Consider the following 14,345-nt stretch of genomic DNA (forward strand, 5'->3'; position numbering starts at 1 on the left):
CCATGCTCCCAATGCAGGGGGCCCAGGTTCAATCCCTGGTTAAGGAACTAGATCCCTCATGCATGCCACAACAAGAGTTTGCACGCCACAACTAAAGAGCCCACACACCGCAACTAAGGAGCCCACCTGCCTCAACTATGACCCGGTGCAACCAAATAAGTAAATAAATAATTTTTTTTTTTTTAATACTGAAACTAGTTAACGGTTTCCTCAACCCAACACACCCTCCAGTATTACCTCTGAAGCTTCCACAGGAACTTGCCAATATGCCAGGTTAAGATGTACTGCACCAACCTAAAAATGTTCTCTTATAAGTCTTAAACAACCCTATTAAAAGTACTATACCAGAATTACCCTAAAGACATTTTATCTAAAAAATGATAAACTTATTAATTCTATATTGACAATCACTTGCAGCTCAAACTGGTTTTCAGTTTCAAAGCATGCAAGAAACAATGATAATTTCCAGAAAGAATATGCAAAAATTAACTAGAACCCTGAAAGTTCAGGATACTTTATGTGAATCAATAAGTAGCATAACTTCTTTAATAACCTCCATGTAGGCAATGAAAGACAATAGGCAATTCATATCTCTTAGCTTTGATGAGAAAGCTTAGGTTCGCCTCCCTATACCTTGGATCCACATGTTCCAGTGTCCTGTCCATGCTGGGAAGCCCACCTTTGGCATTGGTGACGCTGCAGCTTAGGGAAGTAAATACCATAAGGAAGAAACAGAACAGAAGGCTACCTGGTCAGTGTATATCAACTCTCATGTCCTAAACACCAAGAAGCGACAGGCATAAAATCTGAATCTTGGTAGGACTTGAAATATAGACCAGCCAAACAGTTTACAATCGAGATTTCCTGTACTTTTATTATTAGGATGATAAAGACACTGGAATATGTGGAGTGATCAGTGAATGACTGATATAGAAAGTTTAATGCCCATTTAAAAACTAAAATATTATATATATGTGTGTGTGTATATATATATATATATATATGCACACATGTATTCCAAATCACAAAATGCTTTGAAATAAGTTTTCTAACTCAAGTTCTCAGCTTGCTTATTTCCTAGAAAAAAGGACTAGCTCATTTATTCACTCATCAAAATCAATGCACCCCATTTGAAATCAGGTCTCTTAAATTTCTCCACTGACAACATTTGGCTGTGTGACCATGGGAATATTATAGATTCTCTCTGGGTTAAAAATGTGTGATTCTAAGATGTAGAGAAAGCAAGAATTTGAATCTCACATTGTCTATGGCTCCCATAGCAAGACCAAATAAGGTTCTACATAATCCATACTTCCTTCCAGCAGCCTTGCTTGATAGTCATGAATTTTGTAATTATTTTTTAAACGACCACAGTAGAAGATTGTACAAAGTATTTGATCTAAATTTGTTCAAGTCTTCCAGAATACAATCTGTCCTCATTAAGCCTCTAGAATATAATTAAGCAGCCATTAGTGATGGTTTTCTCCCTTGTGCTTTTAAAGATAATGATAAAAATGTTTTACATACCTATGGGTGAAAATAATTGCCAAGTAACTGATACTCCTAAATACACATTAAATACCTGTAACTGTTATTTCTAAATACACATAAAATGTCATCCTAAAAATGACTATATATGGCAGTCACTGATTGATGTTTTGGCACCAGAACCTTTTCAATGCTAGTCATTTCAAGCTACAGCTAATTACTTTGACTTTTCTAGTCCATAGCAGTAAGGGATAAATTCCTTCAAAACTGAAGTAGCATTGGGTACTGTGAATAAAAATAACTTTTTCATTATTTTTAGGGATAAGAAAGTAGAAAATAACACTTAGATATTCTGTATTTTAAAATTACATTATAACATAAAATAGAAAACAAGAAAACCATGGGAATGTATAGGAAAATACAGCAGAAATACCCCCCAAAATGCTGAGAGGTTGTTCTCGATGATGAGGCTAGGGTGGATTTTCTTTCTTTTATATATATATTCATTTTTATAACCAGAAAAATCTACATAATTTAAATAGTTGACATAAAACGTGGAGGGTGTCACTTCACTCTAAACACTGAGGTTAAAGTCACAAAGATCATGACACCAAAGCAAGAAGACACTGCGACAGAACAGAATTTTATGAACACTCTAACAGATATACACTCTCATATATTACAGAATCCACCGCAAAGAAGAGAACCTCCTCCTCTGAAAATCACAAAAGCCTAAAGTAACAAAGAATGGCACAGACATTTCGTCTCACATTATCACACAATTGAAACGTGGTGCAAATAAACCCCACTTATTATAGAACCTCAAACGCTCAGTCTCTACCACGCCAACACTCTCGAATTCCTCCCAGCCCACGTGTACACTCTCGAGGCAGAAGGAATGGATTTAATTGTCCCTCTTCGAGAACCTTACTCATAATCGGTACTTGTAGAGGAGTATGAACCCGAGTCGCTGACCGGATCTTCAGGATCACAATCCTCATCTTCTTCTTGTGAGGAAGGGTCTCCAGGGAGTCCCTCTGGGCTCTGACGTGAACCGCACAACGCCGGAGACGCCATCAGCAGGGACGCAGCAGCTACAAGTAGGGTAATTCAAATCTCGCAGCTACTGCTTACCGGGGCCGCCATGTTGCCTCTGCTCGGGAAGGGGTAGGGGACACGTGTCCACCAATCCTCAGCTTCAATTGGTGGCAGCTCAGGTTGCCAGGGAGACGAGGAAGCTTCCCTGAGAGAACCGAGACGACTGAAAGGAAGGAGCCAATGAACTCGAACTTCCAGGAGGGTATCCTGGAGGAATGGAAGAAGCTGAAACTTAACCATTTCCGCTCTCCTAAACACTCCTTTGGAGCAGCGTAACTTATTAAAACTGGCGGAGGCCCACTGTTTTGTTTTCTTGCAGTTTGCACTTTGTTTCTACGCTGAACAGCTGTACAAAACCTTAGAGGCGCTCCGCCTGAGTTTCCCTTGAGGTAAAGAAAGCTACCCTTTACTTCTCCATACGCGCAAGGAATGGACGCCTTTAAGCAATGCCTTCTAGGTGTTGATGTAAATACGCGCCATTGTTTCTTTGGTTTTCTTATTGTTTCGCAGTGGCAAACATTTTAATTGTTCTCCCAAGCAGATGTTGTAGAGGTGCTTCAAACTGGTGCCCATATTGTGAAATCTACTGCGTGTTCATTTTCTAACTGAAAATTTTATAATTTGATGAAGTGTTATCACTTAAGTTGGAAGTGTAAACAGATAAAAATTTACCTGTCATTTGCGAATACCTACATCAAATATTTTTTGTAAGTACAAAATAATAGCTAGCATTTATTGAGATTCAGCCATTGTTCTAATTATTTGTTCTATTCATATGTATATAAATATGTAAACTAAATATCCCTATACTAAAATAAGGAAACTGAAACTTAGAGAGTTTATTCATCTTGTTAATGGTCACATGGCTAGCGGGCATCAAAGCCAACAGAGAACTGAACTTAAGTCATTAACTACTAGATTATATTTACTCCTCAGGACCCAGTAATTCAACTATTAGAGATCTATTTTTAAGAAAATAAGGGATATGTGGGGGCTTCCCTGGTGGCGCAGTGGTTGGGAGTCCGCCTGCCGATGCAGGGGACGCGGGTTCGTGCCCCGTGCCGCGGAGCGGCTGGGCCAGTGAGCCATGGCCGCTGGGCCTGCGCGTCTAAAGGATATAAATAAAATTTATAAAATTTGTAAAAGTGATAAGCTGAAAGCAATCTAAATATTCAACAATAGGGGAAAGTTAAATACACCTTTATGTATAAAGTATGATTAATATTACGATATGAATAGAAATGTTTTCAAAGAGTAATGCATGGGGAAATGTTCCTATTGTAGCAGGTAAGAGAAGGATATAATGTTATTTTATGATCTCAAAGGATGGGTGCTGGGGATTCAACTTAAACTACATGGGTAGATGGTAGAGACTGAAAGGTGAATGGGCAGCTTATAATATATAGTGTCCTATGATAAATACAGAGTTCTACTGGAATACCCAAAGGGAAACAAACTAGGGCATGTGGGACCACAGCAGATTTCTTAGAGGAAGGCTTAACTTACGGGATATTATGTTCCAAACAGAGAAGAGTAGTGAAGATGAGGAAGATGAGTCACCCCATGGCCCAGAGAGATATATGCATGAAGAACTCAAAAGAACCTGGGCAGTAGCCATCAAATATTTAAACTTTCAAGCTGCAATTTAGTTTCATTTGTCACATTAAATTACGTATTTGAATATCCTAAGTTTTACGGTTTTATTTGTATTAATTTCTAAATTTGCTTTTTTATAACTGTAAACTAGCTAATGAATTTTATTTTGTAGTTTATTTGTATTAATTTATAAAATTGTTTTTATCTTATATAAGAGCTATAAAGCACAGAGCTTATGCCTGTTTATTTAAAATTATAATAATGTTTGTCATCCCTGGAAATCTGCAAGAGTCTTTCCTGAAAAGAGAGGTCCATATACCACTCAAATTAGAGAACAGGGGACTAGTTCATAAATGGTAAAGGAGGTTCTTGAGGTGGCAGGAAGATATGGCACCCTAGGAACAGATGGAGGGCTATGACCTTGCTTAACACCTCTTCCCTGAAGCTGATACCCAAAGGAGGGTGCCGGTGTGGATGCTGACTTGCCAGTTTCACTCAGGAAGCTGAGGCAGTCTCCATGTGATGGTGTTTATTTTCTCTGGTAAGTAGAAGGCAACCTTGCCAGCTAAAAGTGATGGAGAAAGTAATGGGGTCAGAAGCCTGAAGACAGTGGAACCAGGAAGGAAGAGAAACAAATATTTCCATCAGTATTGAGGTCCCCCCCAAAAATACGTATTACTTTTAAAATCAGAGATACTATTATTTTAAAAGGTGGAATCACTAATAGTTATGTTTCACGTTAAAACATACATACTTATTCTCACCACAATCCCTAAGATTCCATTCTAAAATTAAAATGATTTAGGCACCTCTTTAATACTTAGCCTTTCATCATTTTAAAAGAAACTTATTGGAAGTAAAAAAAGAAAAAAGACATTTTAAATTTCAACAAAACTCCACATTTTCTTACTATAAATAACACTTCATTTTTTTCTATAAGTATCTAATAATTTCATACCCTGCTCATAAGTCTCAATGCCACCCCATTAAACAGAGAATAAAATCCAAACTGTGTAGTCTCTTAAAAAAACTTTCCAATTCTACAAATAATTGAGCACCAACTAGGAATCAGAGGCCTTATTTCCTGCTATGCATTAATTAAGTTAATCAAGTGTGTCCAACTTGCTAATCAAAATATCTTACCTGAGGTGCTTGTTAAACATACAGACTTTAGGGTCCTGCCCCACTTCAACAGGATCAGAACCTCCAGGGGAGGGGCCTGGAAATCCCTATTTTAAAAAGTAACCCCAGTGATCCTCAAAGGCAAACTTGGGAAACACTGCCCTTAGCCTTACCTCAGTTCTATGCTTCATACCTATAAGTCCCACTGACCATTTCGCAAACAGGCTGGAACCCACTCCCACCTCCTGGTTTTAGGCCTGGCAGGCAGACCTCTCCCTGCCTCAGCACCCATCTCTGCAAGCTTCACTTTTCCTACCTGCAACTTAGGATATTGGTACCTCTTTCACGGGACTGTTTGGAATCCAGTGAGTTAATGCACGTAAAATACCTAGCATACAAAGTGTCAAAAAACATTAGCTATTCTCTGGATCATTTACTCACACAGTTCCCTGTCTGTGGAGCACTGCTTATCCGAAACACTACATTTTCCTTCAAGTCCCAATTTAAGCTGTACCTTTTCCAAGAAGTCTTCCCAGACTCTTTTCCTACCTTATAGTAAGAATTCCTCTTTCCATCTTCCCCTCATAACATATCCCATAACGTTCTGGTATAATTAACTGCCAGTCTGCCTAGTATCTAAACTATTTAGGAATGTGTCTATCTTTGCTACCAAATGATAACTCCTAGAAGACATGACTTGGTTTTTTTTTTTTTTTTTAGTCTTTTATCTTACACAAAGTTGAACCAGAGCAAGAAGTGCCACATAAAAGTATATCTTTTAAGAAATGTCCTTGGGACTTCCCTGGTGCTCCAGGGGTTAAGAATCTGCTCTTCTACTGCAGGGGGCTCCAGTTTGATCCCTGGTCGGAGAACTAAGATCCCGCATGCCGCGCAGTGCGGCCAAAAAAAAAAAAAAAAAAAAAATGTCCTTTCACACTAGATAAACCTCTGAGTTATGTCGACTTTATTTCCGTATGTTTAATGAACAAAATTCCTCCCCTGCCCCCAGAAAAAGTTACACCTTTGCTTGATCTTTCACAAAAGAAGAAATAATAGCAATCATTTAAAATTCATAATTAAATTTTCAGGGTATGGTAATCTGATTTCCAGATTTCTAACTTTATATATCATATTTATACTAACTAAATTAATATTTGATACCCTTAGATATACTGGAGAGGATGAAGAAAGGAAAAGAATAAAAATGCCATTTCAGGAGCTTTATAAGAATACTGACTTTGTCTGTCTGTTTCATAATTATCAACTGCAGGAAAATTTAAAAGATTGAGACCGGAGTATATTCTTTTTTGGGGGGGGGGCTGCACAGCATGGCTTGTAGGATCTCAGTTCCCCGACCAGGGATTGAACTCTGGGCCATAGCAGTGAAAGCCCAGAATCCTAACCATTAGGCCACCAGGGTACTTCCAGGCCAGGGTATATTCTTATTTTCTATTTTCTACTACACAAATGGCCAGCCATCTTCTGAGGCCCACATACATTTAGTTTAATATATATGAGACATAAGGTCCTTATTTCCATTGATTACCATCTCAATTAGGCAAACAATACAATTCTGACATTAAATACACCAGATAAGAGCATAATTAAATATTTAGTATCTTTAGCAGGTTCAAGAGCTCTTTCCTAAATAGTAATATAAGCTAGCAATGAGAACCAAATGAAAACAGGGCCACAGGAGGTCATGTCCATTAAGAAAAATTTAATTGCAAGGTAAGAAATTCATGTCACAGAGTTTTGTTAGGAACTAATTCATAGGGCCTTAATTGTGCACATGGAAATAATAATTCATGAACTATGTAGTAATACTGACAACTGCAGTCATTTTAAAATCATGAATAATTAATTTGGTAGACTCAGCAAAATAGCATTTTAAAAACAGACTTCATAATGTGGAATTTTTCAAATTTGGGATAGAGTCATAATATATAAGAATAACATTTTGGCAATCTTATGTTTATAGAACTGCATTATGATTGAAAATTCTCATTTTCCTATATAAAAATTGAATTACCCGTAAAAATGTATGGAACTTGTTCTAAGATCATGCATGCTGCGTTTGAACAATAACGGAATATAGATGAGAATCCAGAGGCAAACGTAAAAGTAACTAAAGTAAAGGGCACAGAGCTTAAGCCCCAAACCCAATTCATTTACTCTTACTTATCCTCATTTTATATTTTCATTTACAAGTTCTAACAAATTTGGTAAACTATTCTACTGCCATAGATCAGTAGCTGCCAACCAAAAGGAAGGAAGGGCTCCTTAAAACAGGAACACATAGCAGCAAAAATCCTTGATGCCTGACAATCTGCTGATGAAGAAAAAAGTAGGACACACATGAGATTTACAAAAACCATAGTTTATAAATTAGTGTCAAGCGGCCTCAGAAGCACCTAAAAAAAACCCACTATGTTTGTCAAACTCTACAGTAATTTGATAACCACTAAGAAAATGCTTGATAATCCGTAAGTGCCAGGCATTCCCCAGTCAGAGGAGCCAGGTTCTCATCCTGATTCTGTCACTAATAACCAAGTGACCGGGAACAAGATCAGTGTCTTCATCTGAAGACAGCAATAATAGTCCCTGCCTACTATACAGGCTTGCTAAGAACCAACTGAGATAACCTTTGTTTTTTGTTTTTATTTTTGTTTTTGTGGCACGCGGGCCTCTCACTGTTGTGGCTTCTCCCTTTGCGAAGCACAGGCTCTGGACGCGCAGGCTCCGGATGCGCAGGCTCACGGGCCCAGCCGCTCCGCGGCATGTGGGATCTTCCCGGACCGGGCACGAACCCGTGTCCCCTGCATCGGCAGGCGGACTCTCAACCACTGCGCCACCAGGGAAGCCCTGAGATAACCTTTGAAATCTGATGTCTTACACGTTAGGAAACAGAGCAGTGTGTGATATATACCATATTTTCAAAGAGCTTTGATTTTATTATTTATTTTAGATCTTACTTTTTGAGTTTAAAAGGATATTTTATTCATCAGGAATTTTATCTAATGGGGCACACCTTTACCCCTGAGAGTTTTGGATATTTGAGGTATTTAAAATATGCTTATTTTGCTGTTGCCAAAAGCATGAAGTTTAGGTCATCAAACATTTTAAGAGACTCGCCTTTAGCTCACTTTCTCTGCTGGCTTAGGTGTCAAAATGTCGGCACTCTAGCCTGGACCAGAAGCATACATTAGCCTTTAGGCTCTGGGCAAAAGTCACTTAGCTGAATCTTCTCGGAGCCTTTAGGAATAGCTGTCTTTTTGGGTTTTGTTTTAATTCTTTTAGGACAGTTGTAAATATAATCCCTTCTGTTTCAGAGAACTTTACTTTGATAGAGCACTTAAATAACACCTGAAATTCACATCGCCATCCTGTGAGGTGGGTATTATCCCTTTTTATTATAGAATGAACAGGAAAATATAGACAAGTTAAACCTTGCCAAATCCCACAACTATGCAGTATGCAACAGAATAGGACTCCAAGGGAATGAATAAATTGCAGTAACCTAGTGCATAAATTTTTGAAAACTCTTTGCAAAATTCTAATGAGTGCTAATATGATTATTTGAGTACTTCCTATAATCAAGAGTGACACAAATATTTGTTGATTTACTTAAGTAAAAATAACTGAGAAAGGCAATACTGAAGTTTTCCCTGACTCAGACAACCTATATGTAACTTTTTAATCAAAAAGTAGGATAGGGCTTCCCTGGTGGTGCAGTGGTTGAGAATCTGCCTGCCAATGTAGGGGACACGGATTCGAGGCCTGGTCTGGGAAGATCCCACATGCCGGGGAGCGGCTGGGCCCATGAGCCATGGCCGCTGAACCTGCGCGTCTGGAGCCTGTGCCCCGCAACAAGAGAGGCCACAACAGTGAGAGGCCTGCGCACCGCAATGAAGAGTGGCCTCTGCTCACCGCAACTAGAGAAAGCCCTCGCACAGAAACGAAGACCCAACACAGCCACAAATAAATAAATAAATAATTTAAAAATAAACGAAGTAGGATAGCTGAATATTTTTAGCTGAGCTATTGTTATTTTAATATTGACATATTTTGAAGCTAACACCTCATGCAGAGAAAAATGTGCAACTTTGCTTCAGTTTTGGTTTGGCTGAAGTATCTTTTTCAAGAGCACAGCAATTTAATGCTAACACCTCATGCAGAGAAAAATTTGCAACTTTGCTTCAGTTTTGGTTTGGCTGGAGTATCTTTTTCAAGAGCACAGCAGTTTAATGCTTTACATTTTGAAAACCATATTTACAATGGAAAATATACAAATAATTAAAAAATAAACACTCATAAGGGTTATCCTTTAAAGTAAGATGTAAAAATAGAATAGTCTGCTATTCTTTCTTGTCTATAAATGTTCTGTGGCTCAAGGCTACCGGTCTCTTTAATGTAATTGCCAAAATTTTGTGGATATCTTACAAGGGATGTTTTAAAGGAAAAACATGAAAATGTTGTAAAACTGGCGTAAAAAAAAAAGGCCATGCACTGGTCTAGAGCCTAAGAACTATGATGAGTAGGTGAGTGTAGTTTAAAGGTTATCTGTTTTCTCTAATTTCTATTACATTATGTCTCAACAAACCTTTACATATATGAGCAAAAGGCATTTGATTAAATATGAACTTGTGTGAAAATCTATCTTAATGAAATGAAACAGAAACCTCTATAGATGTTTCCAATTTTTTAATAAGTGTGTTTGAAAACATTAAACAGTAAATAACCACTGATAAAAATAATGCATTGCAAAAGCAAAAAGATTTTCACATATTGTTAAAAATAGAGAATTGTAGCCATCATACTGACAAAGACACTGAAGTTTCAGATTCCATTGGTTCCCATAGCATGTGGGTGCAGTTATTTGTAATTCAGATAAAGTAGCTTTTCATATACTGAGCAGGTTTATTCCAGAAACACTCTACTACTTACTTCTGAAATAATCATCTCAGTTTTGATGGCTGTAGTTTAAACATATTCTTTTGTCCTGGTTCATTCAGACAGGTTTGTGCTTTGGATGTGAAACCCTGCAGGGTTAATCAGTTTGGAATTTTTTGGCACCTGACATTTAAAACATGAAGAAATTCTGTTGCACCAGGGTTTTAAGCATTTAAAACAAACACCCCTCCCAGCTTTATCAAAGTCATGCTGTGAATGAGTTTCTAGTTAATAAATTGGGGGATTATTCATGGACTGTAATTTTTTCAAATGCAGGGAGAACTGTCTTTGGGAATTTAGCAGAATCCCCTTTTAGCTGCTCATTTGATAATATTTTATCGTATATGGCAGGGGCTCTCTTGGGGAGAGAGGGGAAGGAAACCAACTGGAAAATTGCAGGTTTCAGAAGACAGTTTTTAAACTGAAGAGACGGGATTTCTTCCTTGCACACTTCCAACAGAACAGGATTGTATAAACCTTTAAATGTCATTCCTTACTAAGTTCATTTTTTCTATTTACGTACTAAGCCATTTTTTCCATTTATGCCTTTATTTCCTCAGAATCGAATACCATTGTCTAATACTTTTAAATCCATAAGCATTATCCAATTTTCTCATTTCCAACCTTATCTTTGGCTAACAGAATAAGTAAAACAGGATACTATTTATTTATAGGCTAAAAATGTTGAATATTGGTTTTTTCCTTCAAAATATTGCTTTTTCTTCAAATACAGAAACGTCTTTCTTCTCTATTCACACTTCCAACAGAACAGGATTTCTACAGCTCATATGGTTTTGTACAAAGACTTAAAAGAGTCACTTGAAACGTTTACAGATGAGAGAACTCACATAAGCCTCCCCCTGACAGATATTTACCAAGCGCCACTTACTCTTTCAAGAGATACTTTTGACATATTTCTAAGCGAGTTCTTCCCAGATCACGTATTATGAAGGCCAGGCTCTCTTAGAGTCAAAGCAGCATTAAGCTGCCTGGCGTTTCAACCATCCTCTCTTAATCTTAAAATGGAAATAGAATTTGCTCTCCATGTGGATTCTTAGTTCTTTTTCTTCCATAAACCTCTAACCGTTACCATGGGGTTTAATATTTGTTAGTCTATTTTCCATAAAGTATAAGGTTCGACAGAGTAAATTAATACAGTAGCAGTTTACGGCAAGTTGGGATTCTCATCCTTCTGAGAGGCACTCCTAAATCTCTTTTGTGTAGTTACGTGTGTGGATGCGCACGCGTGACTGTACGTGAGTGTGTGCTTGGGGAGGGGGATAGAATTTAGATTTGTTAAAAAGTGCCTCCTTCTAATTCCAATCACAGCCCCAATCCAAACAAACCTCTCAGTTCGTTTTCCTGGAGAAAGTCTAGAGGTGTTTAAAACACAGCTTTGCTTAATTGTTCTATCTCTTCTAGAGAAGGTGGTGTTCTCTGCAGTGGGATGGGTAACCCCGTCCCGCGCGGTGCCAGCCTCGGAGCGACCAGAGCGGGTGAATACCGAGCGTCCGATTCTGGAAAGGGCGGAGGGCAGGTCCCGACTACCCTCCCGCGGCGAGCACCGCCCCAAGGAGAATCCCAAACGAGACTTTCGCCGCAAGATGCCCGAAAGAAAGGTCGCCCCTTCCCTCGCCCTCATCCCCGGGAACTGAGGGCTGTCTTTTCCCGGATCCCCCGGCCCAGCACTGACCTGTGGAAGAGGACGCGCTGCACAGAGTCCAGGTCCTCCAGGTTCCGGGCGGCAGGTTTGGGGATGCTGGACCTGCCCACCTGAAACATGCCCACTTGAGACTCGGCGGCAAGGGCGCGCAACAGGTAACAGGCGCAGAGGACGGCGAGGTCTCACCCCCGGCGCCCCTGGCGCCGCCTGCTTCCGGCACGGCTCCGGCCGCCGCCGGGAAACCGAGAGCTGAAGGAAAAGTCCGCCAGCTTCGGTCGCGCAGAGATCTGGGACTGAAGGGCGGCGGTGTCAGCAACCGCCCTCCCTCTCCTTCGCCCTCGGGCCGAGCCGCGCGGATCTCGGAAACCCCGCGGCCGGCGGCCCGGCTACCTTGGCGCCGCAGGACCGGGACAGGTGGGCGCTCTGTTGGCCGCCACCCCGCCGGGGCTGGCCCGGTTCAGAGTGCCCCTCTTCCACGGCTGGGCGACCCCCCGCCTCTCCAACTTGGTCGAGCGCTCAGCAGGGTCCCGGGGGCCCGCGGCGAGCCGTCGAGCGCCTCCAGCCCGGCCGCCCGAAGCCGCGCTCTTTCGCCGCCTAGTGCTCTTCACTCTTCTTCTGGGCTGCAAGGCTGTTCCAGGCGAAGGACACCGGTGTCCAGGCACCGCCCCCAGCAAAGGAAGCTACCACCTGCAGCCTGGAGGGCCACGAACAAGAGTGGAGGGGGTACTGAGGGGCTCCGAGGCCCCGCCGCTCCGCGGAAGGCCAGGAAAGGAGCAAGAGAGGCGAGCTGGGCGTCCGTTATTGGTGGGAATTTAAATGCTGACCAAAAAGGCCATTTACATTCATTCATCCAGGTAAACATATACGTATTGATTACTTGCTATGTGCCAAGCTGAGTTTTAGTCTTTGGAGATAACAACGATAAATAAGAAGTGGTGGCTGACCTGCCTAGTGTGGACGCTTTATTTTCGTTTGGGGCTCTATTCGCTTTAAAAACATACTTGACGCTAGAATATAACACAGGAGAAAATCTAGATGACCTTGGGTATGGTGATGACTTTTAAAATATGACACCAAAAAGCTCAGTCTACGAGAGAAATAATTGATAAACTGTATTTCATTAAAATTAAAAACTCCGCTGCGAAGATGCTTGATTATCTTGATGATAATGAGAAAACAAGCCACAGGCTGGGAGAAAATATATGCCAAAGACATTTGAAAAAAGACTGTTATCCAAAGTATACACAGAACTCTTCAAATTCAATAAGAAAAGGAACAACCTGATTTTTTTAAATGGGCAAAAAACCTGAACAGACACCTCACCAAAGAAGATATTCAGATGGCCAACAAGATATGAAAGGATGCTCCACATCATATGTCATTAGGGAATTGCAAATTAACACAAGGAGATACCACTACACATCCGTTAGAATGGCTGAAATCCAAACACTGGCAACACCATGCTGGTGAGGATGTGGAACTCTCATTTACTGCTGATGGGAATGCAAAATGGTACAGCCACTTTGGAAGACAGCTTGGCAGTTTCGTACAGAATTAAACATACTTTTACCATACAATCCAGTAGTCACATTCCTTGGTATTTATCAAATGGGTTGAAAATTTATGTTCACACAAAAGCCTGCACAAAGATGTTCATAGTTGCCAAAACTGGGAAGCAACCAAGGTGTTCTTCTTCGGTAGGTGAATAGATAAATAAACTGTGTACATGCAGACAATGGAATATTATCTACTGCTAAAAATAAACGAGCTGTCAAGCCATGAAAAGACATAGAGGAACATTAAGTGAAAGAAGCCAATATGAAAAGGTAACACAATTTATAATTCCAACTATACGGCATTCTGGAAAAGGCAAAACTATGCAGACAGTAAAAAGATTGGTGTTTGCCTGCGGAGGGAATGAATAGGCAGAGCACAGAGGATTTTTAGGGCAGTGAAAAGTATTCTGTAGCATACTATAATGGTGGACAAATGGAGAGCAGACTGGAAAATGTAGTTTGAGTTGTAAGGTACTACTGGTTGTAGATGACAGATATAAAGAGTAATAGATTAATTTTAAAATGTAGGATTATTAGATGGGATTTAGCTATTCATTGTAGGATTTCCAAATGTCATTGTTGTAGGACATTTCTCTTGGGTCAGTTTCTTGAATCCTGGCTGCCAGTGTTCTGGGAGCCAAGTGGGTGAAGAGGGTGATTAGTGAGGGTCTCATCTCTTAATATACATAGACTTTGACCTATTACTTCTTTTCTTTTTTTAAAAAAGTAAATCTATTTATTTATTTATTTTTGGCTGCGTTGGGTCTTCGTTGCTGTGTGCGGGCTTTTCTCCAGTTGCGGCGAGCGGGGACTACTCTTTGCTGCAGTGCGTGGGCTTCTCATTGAGGCGGCTTCTCTTGTTGCGGAGC

The 14,345-nt window shown here is 40.1% G+C and overlaps 1 protein-coding gene across 3 annotated transcripts in view; it reads right to left on the bottom strand.

Moving 5' to 3' along the window:
- Window positions 1-13,953, bottom strand: part of INTU (inturned planar cell polarity protein) — an 81,722-nt gene extending 67,769 nt beyond the window's left edge. For 2 of the 3 annotated variants that reach the window (XM_079919916.1, XM_079919915.1), the window contains exon 1: window positions 2,420-2,754. In XM_079919916.1, the coding sequence (XP_079776042.1) occupies window positions 2,420-2,565 (146 nt within the window). In that variant the 5' untranslated portion in view covers window positions 2,566-2,754. Of the gene's footprint in view, window positions 1-2,419; window positions 2,755-11,950 lie in introns of those variants that run through there. The other variant, XM_079919917.1, reaches the window with a different exon arrangement.
- Window positions 13,954-14,345: the final 392 nt, after the last annotated feature.

The sequence above is a fragment of the Stenella coeruleoalba genome (assembly GCF_951394435.1).
Source record: "Stenella coeruleoalba genome assembly, chromosome: 4".
NCBI lineage: Eukaryota > Metazoa > Chordata > Mammalia > Artiodactyla > Delphinidae > Stenella > Stenella coeruleoalba.